This window comes from Rhinatrema bivittatum, chromosome 2 (assembly GCF_901001135.1).
Source record: "Rhinatrema bivittatum chromosome 2, aRhiBiv1.1, whole genome shotgun sequence".
NCBI classification, from domain to species: domain Eukaryota; kingdom Metazoa; phylum Chordata; class Amphibia; order Gymnophiona; family Rhinatrematidae; genus Rhinatrema; species Rhinatrema bivittatum.
In genome coordinates this window covers 301,300,165-301,313,671 of record NC_042616.1, presented here as the reverse complement: position 1 = coordinate 301,313,671, position 13,507 = coordinate 301,300,165, and the positions used below count along the sequence as shown (strand labels likewise).

General features: G+C 44.0%; 1 protein-coding gene across 1 annotated transcript in view; it reads right to left on the bottom strand.

Moving 5' to 3' along the window:
• Positions 1-13,507, bottom strand: part of ADCY1 (adenylate cyclase 1) — a 676,474-nt gene that overhangs the window by 379,694 nt on the left and 283,273 nt on the right. Inside the window, exon 7 of the mRNA XM_029587086.1 lies at positions 3,436-3,547. Coding sequence (XP_029442946.1) covers positions 3,436-3,547 — 112 coding nt within the window. The remainder of the gene's footprint in view (positions 1-3,435; positions 3,548-13,507) is intronic.

Sequence of the window (13,507 nt, the reverse complement as noted above, 5' to 3'; positions counted from 1 at the left end):
TGGACCAGCGGGGGGTCCAGGAGCCATCTCCTGCACTCACACCCTCGGCTGCCGGTATTCAAAATGGCGCTGATAGCCTTTGACCTACTATGTCACAGGGGCTACCGGTGCCATTGGTCAGCTCCTACCATGTGACAGGGGCTGACCAATGGCACCGGTAGCCCCTGTGACATAGTAGGTCAAAGGCTATCGGCGCCATTTTGAATACCGGCAGCCGAGGGTGTGAGTGCAGGAGATGGCTCCCGGACCCTGCACTGGACCACCAGGGAGTTGTAGTGGGGTGGTTGTAGTTAATTTAATTTTAGCCGGGAAACGAATAAGAATTAACGTATAAACGTATCGGGGGGCCCCCCTTGCCGAATGCAACGTGTCTGCCCCCCGACGAATACGAATCCCGAATGCAACGTATGGCTTCCCTCTGTACATCCCTACTGAGTATGTTGAGAAAGAAAAGAGTTGAAGCAGTGCAAAGAACCAGCTATACTGCATTCTCTCAAATGGTACAGTAAGATGGAATGGCCAACTGTGGCAAAGGCTGGAGAGATATCTAGGGAAACTAAAAGATAGCTGTTGCCTGCGTCAAGGCCTCTCCTCAAAGTATCTAATAAAGATAATATTAACAATTTAGTATTGTGAGATTTTCTAAACCTGTGCTGGTGGGGGTCAAGAAACATTTTTATCTTCTATGAAATCTATAAGTTGTGTCAAAACCATAGTTTCAAATCAGTTTTGCCAAAAACAGCAATGAAGAAATTGGTCGCTAATTGTTAGGATCAGACGGATCACTGCCACACTTTTTTAAAAGAGGTCTTACAACGGCTCTCTTCAATACAACGAGTCGTTTACCTTGAAATAAAGATAGATTGGCCAAGTCACACAGAACTGGTACAAGGTTGTCCTTAGCTGTTTTAAGAATTGGTGCACTACAAGGGTTCAATGTGCACTATGAAGAATTTAATTTGACATGTTTTGAGTAAGCTTAGTAATGGAGGTATTGTCAAGCTTGTTCCAAGTCGAAGTTTGATTGATGTTCTCATTTAAATACCAGGCATTAATTGCTGCAAAATTGGCAGTGATCTTTGAAGCCTTAGATTTAAAATGATACATAAAGGCCTAGCAATTAATATTGATTGCTGCAGGGGTAGATTTCATAGTTAAGCTGTTTGGCTTGGTTGTCAATTTCTTCGCAATTCTAAACAGTTCTTTGGGGTTGTCTTTCCTGCAGTAAAAGGGGCTTGGTCTCTGTTATTGCTGAAATTGATTCACGGTGCTTATTTGCATACTGTGGCCTTAGTGACTGCAGCAGCATGAAAATGTTTACCGAGCACATTAGTTTTAAAAGCTCAACCACATTACCTTTCCAACCTAATGCAGCCTCTATGAATAGGCCACTGTAACTTAAAAATTTACATTTCAGTCGCAGGCCATTATTCTGTCAGAACCTATCAAATTTTCCTTCAAAGCATTTTTTTGGTTCTAACCCATTTTTCGCTACAACCATAACAGAGGCGTGCAAACTGAATTTCCCACACAGAGAGAAAATAAACACCAGGAAAAGCTGAATGTCGAAACGGGCCTTAACAGTTTAATTCAGGCCTCATGCAATTGTCATAAGCAGTGGTTAAGCTATCCAGGGAATAAAAAAGAAGATTTTTCTCAGGGGAACAAATTTTATAACAAGCATTGTATATGTGTTTGGATACAGTTTATTCTGCATCATTTTTTACTTTGGCAATATAACAGGATTAGAGAATATGAAATAATATTAGCATAGCTTTATGATTACAATAAAAAAGAAACATGAATTGAGTTCAACTCATCTTGATACTCCTTAAATTTGAAGGTCATTATTTTTGGGACTTTTTTCTATAAAGTCCGAAAATGTTTCAAAAGTGGTAATGTTGAAAGAAAGTATAGAGAAAATAGAGAAAACAAAGAAGACAGTTTTGAACAGCCGAGTCCATTCATAGTGCTCATTTACTTAGAAATCCCGCACATAAAATGTTTCAGCAGTTGCTAGATGGATCATCACCAGATCTAGCAGATGAAAAATAATGAATAGAGAGGGAAATTTTCAGTGGGATTCTCTTTGGAGTAATTGGTTTTCACCCATGGAGAAAGACCCTTTTAAAATTGCCTCTTTTGCAGTAAGGGGAAAGGGGGAAATCCTGGGGGTGGAGCCAGGACAGCACCAGAGGCAGGGCCTGGGCAATGCTGGGGCTGTCCTGGCAAGATCCGTGTGAGGAGTTTATTTTTAACTCCATTTGCATATTTCCTGGTGGGTGTTTGTGCCAGAATGTGCTTTCATTTGAAATGAAGTTTTCTGTTACATTTCATTTTTGTTTTGTAAAAAAATGAAAGAAAAATATACAAAATTTCATTCATTTTCCATTTTGTTTTATTTTCAAAGAAAGGCAGCAGCAGTAGCCAGCCTCAGGGTCCTCTTTTCCTACTACAAAAATCACTGTTCTAAAAAAAACAAAAAAAAAACCAAACCAGTCCTGCTAGTTCATTTCCCTGTCCTCCCTACCACCTGGCCCCTTTCCAGCTTAACCACTATTATAAGCATCTTCACAGGGAAAGAGCCATCCCTAAATGCTCTTGATCCACTGGTGCTCTATTCCAAATGGCGCTGATGGACTTACAGGGAGGTACAGATATATATCTCTGCAACAAAATGATGCTGGCCTTACAGCTTACTGGCACTATTTTGAATACAACACCAGCAGCTTCTGAGCATCACTCCTGCCACATGAGGACGCTTATTATTGTGGGTATGCTGAGGGGGGAGAAAGGACCCTGAGGTTTTATTTTGTTTTTCGGAATTATGATTTTTGTGATTAGGGGGAGAGGGTCTAGGTCTAATTGCTACTATCTTAAAAAAAAAACAAAAACAAAAAAACCCTAAAATTAAATAAAGAAAAACAGAATGACACCCCCCCCCCCCCCTCTCCCAGTTACGCTGCCAGAATGCCCCTAACGTATCTGGCTAAATTCTAATAAATGAACAAATCTTCTGAGTTATCCAGCTAAATGACTTTGAATATGGGCTTCCAAATTTCTAAGTCTATTTTCTCCCTTTATAGAACATGTATCAATACTAAATAGGGAGTTAATTTAAACTATTTACTGCAGTATCTGGAATATATCTCCCTTAAAGAAGATAGTTTTTATTAAAAAAGATTAAATTAACCCAAGCAATTTTTCTGTCTTTTCTGGTATTTAGACCACCATATGTGCTAAGGACACTCGTTACCTCTAAAGATGTGAAGTACCTTCTGAATGATGGATCATTAAATAGTTCATGATTTACAGTTGTTGCGAAACAGCTTTAGGCAGTTTATGATACCAAGTCTCAAACTCATATACTCAAATCAGACCATCATTTTTCAGAAAGCACAGTAAATTCAGGTAAAAAAAAAATTGCATGCTTACTGTAGCTAATTCATCAAACTTTCCAAAGAGTTCATTTAGAAGCTTCACGAGCTCTTGCGCAGTGCACTGTGATGCCAAGCTAGTGAACCCCACAATGTCGGCAAACAAAATGCTGAAACAAAAAGGAAGCCAGTGTTAGTGCCTTGTAGTTTTAGTGATGCTGATTTTCCAATGGAATTCAGGGCAATGTTTCTGGCACATAAGTATCTGGCACCAATGTGATGGTGAAGCAGGACATTACCAGAGAGTATATGATAATGTTTTGCATTTTAAGTTCATTTTTACATCTATCAATAGACACATAAATAGAATTATATACTCATGTTGTAACTTAATCTCTTTAAAGTCTTTTTTTCTGAAAATGAATAAATTCAGTAGAAGAAATAATATAAGCCTCATTAATTCATACTTATTGATGTATAATGTCTCTTAATGATTTACAACTTTTAATATTTTAAAAAGTGCAAAATACACAACTGTTTAATCTAAAAATCATTTGCATTTATCACACCAGCACATTCACTTTACCACACCACTACATTCACACTATACTCATTCATCTACCCTCTCATACTAGATTCCATAGAATATACATGCTACAAATAGTTGAAAACAGCCTCTCTTGTTTACACGCCTTGAAAACACAATACAATAAACCTTGAAATTAGTCTCTCAAAATGGAGATCTTCAAATTCATGTGCCAAGACAAGTTATGAATCCTAACGAAGAGATGACCTTTGAAATCAGTCCTTCAAAATTAAGAAAATGTTCAAATTCATATGCTAAGATGAAGTTGTAAATTGTAATGCCAATCCTCCAAAATGTGATGACTTTAAATTAGTAACAAAAGCTTACGCTTGTTTCCGCAGAAAGACTTCTGATTCTTGTCATTGTTACATCCTTAAACAATGACATTTTCACCTTCAGACAAATTATTTTCTATGGCTTCAATTGTCACTGCAACTAGAAAATCCTGAGGCTGCAGCATTTTGGCATATACATTAGGGATGTGAATCGTGTCCTCGATCGTCTTAACGATCGATTTCGGCTGGGAGGGGGAGGGAATCGTATTGTTGCCGTTTGGGGGGGTAAAATATCGTGAAAAATTGTGAAAAATCGTTAAAAAATCGAAAAATTGAAAAACCGGCACATTAAAACCCCCTAAAACCCACCCCGACCCTTTAAATTAAATCCCCCACCCCCAAATAACTTAAATAACCTGCGGGTCCAGCGGCGGTCCGGAACGGCAGCGGTCCGGAACGGGCTCCTGCTCCTGCATCTTGTCGTCTTCGGCCGGCGCCATTTTCCAAAATGGCGCCGAAAAATGGCGGCGGCCATAGACGAAAAAGATTGGACGGCAGGAGGTCCTTCCGGACCCCCGCTGGACTTTTGGCAAGTCTCGTGGGGGTCAGGAGGCCCCCCACAAGCTGGCCAAAAGTTCCTGGAGGTCCAGCGGGGGTCAGGGAGCGATTTCCCGCCGCGAATCGTTTTCGTACGGAAAATGGCGCCGGCAGGAGATCGACTGCAGGAGGTCGTTCAGCGAGGCGCCGGAACCCTCGCTGAACGACCTCCTGCAGTCGATCTCCTGCCGGCGCCATTTTCCGTACGAAAACGATTCGCGGCGGGAAATCGCTCCCTGACCCCCGCTGGACCTCCAGGAACTTTTGGCCAGCTTGTGGGGGGCCTCCTGACCCCCACGAGACTTGCCAAAAGTCCAGCGGGGGTCCGGAAGGACCTCCTGCCGTCCAATCTTTTTCGTCTATGGCCGCCGCCATTTTTCGGCGCCATTTTGGAAAATGGCGCCGGCCGAAGACGACAAGATGCAGGAGCAGGAGCCCGTTCCGGACCGCTGCCGTTCCGGACCGCCGCTGGACCCGCAGGTTATTTAAGTTATTTGGGGGGGGTTCGGGAGGGTGGGGGATTTAATTTAAAGGGTCGGGGGTGGGTTTTAGGGGGTTTTAGTGTGCCGGCTCACGATTCTAACGATTTATAACGATAAATCGTTAGAATCTGTATTGTATTGTGTTCCATAACGGTTTAAGACGATATTAAAATTATCGGACGATAATTTTAATCGTCCTAAAACGATTCACATCCCTAATATACATTGCTTGCATGCAACTTACATACAACTCCTATATTAACTTAGTCCTAACTTTTAATCGAGCCATTCTTTTAAAAATTGGATTACTTACTGCAAACAGACAGCATCATTCCTATTCAAATCATGGTGGTGCAAATGATGATATCCCATGTCACTCCATTATTAAAGGCTATTACACCCAGTCATATACAATGTTTTATAGATGCACAATTGGTTGTGATTCGTTGTCAAGAAATTTGACTTTGAAGGTTCTATTTTTTAAGTAAGAGTTAAACCATTTCAGTGCGGAGTCTTTGATGCCTATTTCGTTTAGTCTATCCAGGAGGATTTTATGATTAACTGTATCAAAGGCTGCGGAAATATCTAGCATGATCGGGAAGTAAGTTTGGCTGTTATCAGCTCCTCTGAGGATAATATCTTGTAATGAAGTTAAAAGGGTCTCAGTACTAAAATATTTTCTAAATCCATGTTGTGCCAGATACAGGGTACTGTGCTTTTCAAGATAATCTGTTAGTTGATTGTTAATTACTTTCTCAAGAATTTTTTAAATACAAGGTAAATTAGAAATAGGTCTTAGGTTCTTGAGATCATATGATTTGGATTGTGGATTTTAAAATGTGTGGGACATTCGCTTCAATTATAGATAGGTTAATTATATTGGCAATAAGTCTGGAGACTATATTGGTGACTGTTTTAATAGTTTTATTGAAATATGGTCAACTAGGTGAGCAGCTGGGTTCATTTTTTTAATTATACCTTCAATTTCAAGAGATGAAACTGTATTGAAGGAGGTTAAATGGTCTTTAGGGTTACTTGGCAGTACAATTTGGTTAGAATTCTCGGGAGAGATGTTTTTTAGTATGTTTAAAGTTTTTTCCTTGAAATATTGTGCAATTGTATTACAATTAAAAGAATTGTTTGATGCGGGAATTTCAATGGGATTGGTTAGATCTTTTACATATGAAAACAGTACTCTAGGGTTATATTGAAATTTATTTATTTTGTTAGAATAAAATTATATTTTTGCTTTATTGGTGGAGTTATTGTACGTATGTAATAAAGATTTATAGTTAGTTAATGTGTCAGTAGAAGGAGATGCTCTCCATGGTCTCTCAGCTTTTCTTAGTGTTGTTTTTAGTGTTCTTCATTCATTGTTGTACCATGGGGTGTGGTGTTTCTTATTAATAGAAATATCTTTTTTGATAAGTGGGCAGCAATTATCAGCTACTTTTTTTTTTATCAAAGAGAACCATGAATTGATTGCATTATCACTGTTTGATAGATCTAAGTCGTTCAGAGATTTTGAGAGATGATCAGTTAGGGCATCTAACTGACATGGTTTCCTGTATTCTATTCTGGTCTTACTGGCAGGGGGTACTACGGTTGAGAATTGGATATTAATATCACCAGTAATTAGTTTATGATCAGACCACAGGATTGGGTTAATAGTAGGACTGAGAGTGGTATCAAAATAAGAATTGAAGAATATTGTCTAGTGTGTGTCCTGCTTTGTGAGTTGATTGATTCACTATTTATTGAAATCCTAATGCTGACATTGAATTTAAGAAGATCTCACAGTTGTGAGATAATGGGTCTTTATCAACATGCAAGTTAAAGTCACTCAATATGACGGTTGGAATTTCAAGTTTTAGATTAGTAACAAAGAATTCAATTAATGGAGAGACATTGAGTTCTAATAAGCTTGGGGATGCATAGATTAAACTAATTTGTAGACATTGGGACATTGGGAATTTAAGAGAGCTATTTCAAATTTGGGTGGAGAATGTATTTGCTGTATTTTTAGGTGTAATTCCTTCTTTGAAAGTATCATTATACAACCACCTCTTTTGTTTAGCCTAGGTATAGATGTAATATCATATTTATTTTTTGGTAATTGATTTAGAAGAACATAGATATTTTAAACAAGGTTTCAGTGATTCCACATATATCAGGGTTGTTGTCTGCAAGAAGATCGTTAAGGATAGGCATTTTTTTGACTAAGGATTGTGTATTAACCAGGAGTAGAGAATAAGTGAGAGACTAAAGGGGGTCATTTACCAGGTGGATCGCACGCAATACTAAGATGGGGGTGGAGTCGGGGCGGAGTCGGCCCCAGAAGAGGAGGAGTCGGGGCATCACCGGGGTCGACTCTGCGAAGACGCTGAAGACAGCGAAAAGGTAAGGGCCTTTTCGCGTCCTACTTCGCACCCAATAGCTACACCTTCTATGGTGGCGCTATTGGGTGCGAAACCGGCAGCGATCACACCGCGGCGGTGTGATCACTGCCAGCTAGCGCACACCGCCCCCCTGCTTCGACCCCCCGCCCCCCATTAGCATAATTTTCTAAAGTATCGCAGGCCTTTGATACTTTAGAAAATGAGGCCCTAAGTGTTTATTTTAGGGATCAGGGAATATTTTAAACCTTTCCATATATTCTTTAATTCGCATAGATGTTTTATTTTAATTCACATAGAGATATTTTACTTCCTTCTTATTTCCTGCCTAGTGGTTTCAGAAATCCGAATCATGGACCAGGGCAGTAGGGTTCAGAACTAGAGATGTGAATCGTGTCCTCGATCATCTTAATGATCGATTTCGGCTGGGAGGGGGAGGGAATCGTATCGTCGCCGTTTGGGTGTTTAGAGTATCATGAAAATCGTTAAAATCGTGAACCGGCACACTAAAACCCCCTAAAACCCACCCCCGACCCTTTAAATTAAATCCCCCACCCTCCCGAACCCCCCCCAAATGCCTTAAATTACCTGGGGGTCCAGCGGCGGTCCGTAGCTAAATCGGGGGAAGGGGGAGGGCAGGAAAACCGGCACACTAAAACACCCTAAAAACCACCCCCGACCCTTTAAATTATATCCCCCACCCTCCCGAACCCCCCCAATGCCTTAAATTACCTGGGGGTCCAGCGGCGGTCCGGAATGGCCTCCTGCAATTGAATTGTGTTGTCTTCAGCCGGCGCCATTCTGCGCCGCCATTTTGCAAAATGGCGGCGCAAAATGGCGGCGGCCATAGACCAACACGATTCGACTGCAGGAGGTCATTCCGGACCCCCGCTGGACTTTTGGCAAGTCTTGTGGGGGTCAAGAGGCCCCCCCAAGCTGGCCAAAAGTCCCTGGGGGTCCAGCGGGGGTCCGGGAGCGATCTCCTGCCGCGAATCGTTTTCCGTACGGAAAATGGCGCCAGCAGGAGATCGACTGCAGGAGGTCATTCAGTCGGGGTCCGGAACCCCCGCTGAATGACCTCCTGCAGTCAATTTCCTGCCGGCGCCATTTTCCTTACGGAAAACGATTCGCGGCAGGAGATCGCTCCCGGACCCCCGCTGGACCCCCAGGGACTTTTGGTCAGCTTGGGGGGGCCTCCTGACCCCCACAAGACTTGCCAAAAGTCCAGCGGGGGTCCGGAACGACCTCCTGCAGTTGAATCGTGTTGGTCTATGGCCGCCGCCATTTTGCGCCGCCATTTTGCAAAATGGAGGCGCAGAATGGCGCCGGCTGAAGACAACACGATTCAACTGCAGGAGGCCGTTCCGGACCGCCGCTGGACCCCCAGGTAATTTAAGGCATTTAGGGGGGGGTCGGGAGGGTGGGGGATTTAATTTAAAGGGTCGGGGTGGGTTTTAGGGTGTTTTAGTGTGCCGGTTTTCCTGCCCTCCCCCTTCCCCCGATTTATGATTTTTTGACGATAAATTGGGGGAATTGGTATTGTATCGTGACCCTAACGATTTTTGACGATTTAAAATATATTGGACGATATTTTAAATCGTCAAAAAACGATTCACATCCCTATTCAGAACTCTTATTGAAATGGTCAATTCTACTATGAAAATCACTCCAACAATCTATAGGTATGTTACTGTACTTCCAGTATAATGAAGAACAAAAACAGTTCAATAAATCATTGTATTCACAATCTTTAGAAAACACTAATGACTATTCTTTGCAATACCATTTCTTCTTAGAAGTTTAGGATGCAATGTTTACAAATATTCCCAATTTAGAAGGCTCAAAATCTATGAATCTGGAAATCAATGACACAACAGATACCCTATGTTCAATGTGGTATTCTAAAACAAGTTTTTATAATGCTTTCATGAATTATGTAGCCCTTTTATTTAAAGTATTTTGAAGACACAGAAGACAATAATTATTCTAATTCAAATTCATTTGGGCCACGCATTTTACAGGAAATGTTACATTCCTGTTTCCATTTACAAAGCATACAAAAATATAAATCATAATGTAATAATATATCAGTAGAAAATATAGTGCTTAACAAATACATCATCATAAAATGTAATAACTATAATAGTACATCTTAATAATTCAATGCATACAATACAGCAAATACTCTGTATCCAAAACTACCCACTTTCATTTGAAGGAAGAGATTACAGTTCATCTAAAAATAATTAATCAACTAATACAGTGGCTTAATATTGTTGTGATGCTGCCCGCAGCTGGAGCTATGGGTAGCCTCTTACCTCTGTGGCTGGAGGCCGCCATCTTGCTGGAGCGGCAGGAGCCGTGCCGGGGTTCCCCTTCATGGCAGGAGCCGCCCGAGTGTCCTCCTATCGCAGCAGGAGGCCACCGATGCTCCTTCCATGTGACCCAGAAGCCACCGACGCTTCCTGACCCCTCCATGGGGAGGGACCTTCAGCCCCGGCTCTGCTGCAGCAGGGAGCCGCCTTCACCTTCGCCTCCATGGCCAGGACACCACCACTCCGATGTTGGGCCTGGTCGAGGCCTGCTCTAGCTCCTTCTATCGTCAGCGGCAGCATGGCTGCTGTCCAGGGTCCTGCAGTCTTTCCTCTTCCTGTTCCTTAGGCGCAGGGCTGCACCTCTGTGCTTGCTTTAAAGGGCCAGTAGGGAGTGGTCCTTCTGACTCCACCTGGATTCCTCCCAGGGCGTCTCCTCTTCTCCAGCCCTACAAAAGGGCTCAGTTCTCAGTCTAACGTTGCCTTCGCAAGGAGCTAGTCTTCTCCAGGACTTCCTGTTCTCTGCTCCTGCTAGGCTTCCTTTGTCTACTTGAGATCCCTCGTCATTATTCCTGGCCTCTCATCTCATCTCGTCTCATATTGTGTCCAAGTCCTGCTGTCCTGATGTCTCCAAGTCCTGCTGTTGCTGATGTGTCCTGATGTCTTCGTCCATGTTGCTGAGGTTTCTCGTCCAGAGGTCTTCTGAGACTCCGCTATCCCATCCCTGCGTGGTCCACGACCAGCCCTGCTGGGTTGGTAGGATGTGCAGTGGCCCAGTGGTCCATGACCACCCCCGCTGGGGTGTGTAGGGTGCTGGCGGGATTCCTCCATCCCACGGGGCCGAAGATTCTCCTCGTCCGTCATGTTCTGATGTCCTCATCTCGTTCCGGGTTCCGGATTGAACCCTAGTTGCCATCTTCAGCCCAATCTCAGGATTCCCTCTGTTGCATCTTCCACGCTGGGTCAGAAGTTTCATTCTCCATCTACTGACCTGTCAGGTATGTCGATCATGATGGGTCCCGAGGCTTCGTCCAGGACATCACTACTTGGAGTTGTCCGGATTCCTTCTGTCCAGATGTCTGTCTGCTGTTCCTGGATTCCTTGTGGGGCCATCGTTCATCCTGTACTCGTGGCTGCTCTTTATTGTAGTGTATGCCAGAAGCAGGAGGCCCTCTGCTCTCCTGGAGTCCTGGACTTTTATTCTCATCTGATTTTAACCTGTCCTCGTCATCATCACTCCCAGTGTGTTGTCTGCTCCGCTGTCTTCAGCATCCATGTTTCAGTCCTGAATCATCTCTGCCTCATGTCCGGCCTGCTGCCGTTACCCAGCGGCAGGTCTGAAAGGGCTCGGAGTGGTTGGAGGACTATTCAGAGGCCAACCTTGCATGGCTGGACTCACCGAGGCTGTGTAGTTCAGCAGGGGCCTGGTCTCCACTTCTCCCAGACAAGGCTCCATCTCACTGCAAGGACACACATCTCTTGTCTCACAATGGGGAGCACTTCCTAGCGCTCCCTTCCATCACATTGCAACAAATATCACTTCTTTATCATACCATCTAGCCCCATTCCTATCTCCTAATAGCAAACAAGCTGCCAAAGGAATTTCCCACCTGGATACATGAAAGTCTCCTCCAGATGATGTTATCTGGGAGAGGGTAAGGCCACTCAGGAGCCAATCATTAAGCTGTAAAACAGATTCTACCATACAATATAATGGTAAATTAGAAATGAAAAGAGCTGTTAGGTAGCCCGCAATAAATAATACGAAAATAAAGTGAACCAAAATCAAAGTTCAAAAACAATGGGTCAAGCAGAACATCGTAGAAATTGAAATATGGTGTCAGTAAGTCTGATGGTGTGTTCAAATTAAATGAACCGACCAGACATTTCAATCATCCATCTTACTGCAAGTCTCTTTATGTATAAAAATTGTGAAATATTTTTAAGTTATAAATTTTTGAACATATAAATCCCAATAAGAACATAAGAAAATGCCATACTGGGACAGACCAAGGGTCCATCAAGCCCAGCATCCTGTTTCCAACAGTGGCCAATCCAGGCCATAAGAACCTGGCAAGTACCCAAAAACTAAGTCTATTCCATGTAACCATTGCTAATGGCAGTGGCTATTCTCTAAGTGAACTTAATAGCAGGATGAAGATCTAAGAGAAAAAGCTTGACATGGTTGGTGTTTTGCCCTGTAGATGGACCCTTGGCCTGGCGCAGGATTGGTACACCCTCAGAGAGGTCCCAGAGGGCACCTGCTGCCAGGAGGTGGAGCACACGAGGAGACAGAGGCAAGCTGGAGCTTCACCAATAACAGTCCGGGGGTTCCGTAGGTTGAGCCTTTGGGTACCCGGACCGCCTGGGCTTAGGTGGGCTTCTGAGGGTCTCCCAGAGAGGTGTGCCCACCAAGAGCAAAGGTGCACGGGTAGTGAACTGATGAGCTAGATCAGAACAGAGTTTACCGGAGACCACTGGAAGGAATAGGAACTGAAGGTCCTCTGGGCAGGAAAGGCAGCTCCTAGTGGTCTAGCTTGTAGAAGGATGGGCAGCATCAGAGCAGGCAGGCCTGGTGGTCACGAGAGAAGCAAAGAGAGTGTCCGAGTGAAGCGCAAGGGTCAAAGCCAGGGTGTCCATCCGAGGGTGGTCAGCCAAAGCAAGGGTCAGTTCCAGGCAGCGGTCCAAGCGTGGTCAGTGGCAAGCAGAGATCAATACCGGGTATCAGCCCAAATGTGGTCAGAGACAAGCCGAGGTCAGTACCATGAGTCAATCCGAGAAGGTACTACCTGGGTAGTGGAACGTGGAACAGGAATCAGAAACAGACGCTGGCACACAGGAAGGACCACGGGTACACAGACGTAGGAACACTGGAACAAGCACAGGAACGCAGGAACACTGGAACAAACACAGGAATGCAGGAACACTGGAACAAGCAAGCAGGATCACAGGACGGCAACTAGCTTCACATAAATGTGATGACCTGTTTGCCAAGGCGAGGAACTGAGGGAAGGGCCTCGCCTTATATACTGTGTTCAGGTGATGTCATCGGGAGGCATCCGAGCCGAGGTTCCCGCCCTGGGCCCTTTAAAAGAGGGAACATCGGCCGCACGCGCACCTAGGGGTGGGGGCCGAGGATGTGGAGCCCTTGCGGGAGCTCCCTTGTGAGGTCTGTGAAGCCGGAGGCATTCGGGACAGGCACTGGGGATGCCGAGAGCTGGTTGCTGCAGCTAGGGAGGATGGAATGGAGCCCACGGAGGAAGGCTCGAGGTGAGCAGGGCCGGTCGTGGCACCAGCACGGCCGGGATGCGCAACAGCTAGTGTTTCACTTAGACAGGCATCCGAATGGATGTCCTTACACGTTGAAATGTTGATTACCCCTGATAAAGCTTGTCTGAGCAAAACATCAGCCATGTCAGGCTTTTTCTCTCAGATCTTCATCATCGGGATTTATATGTTCAAAACTCCCAACTTGTCCATTA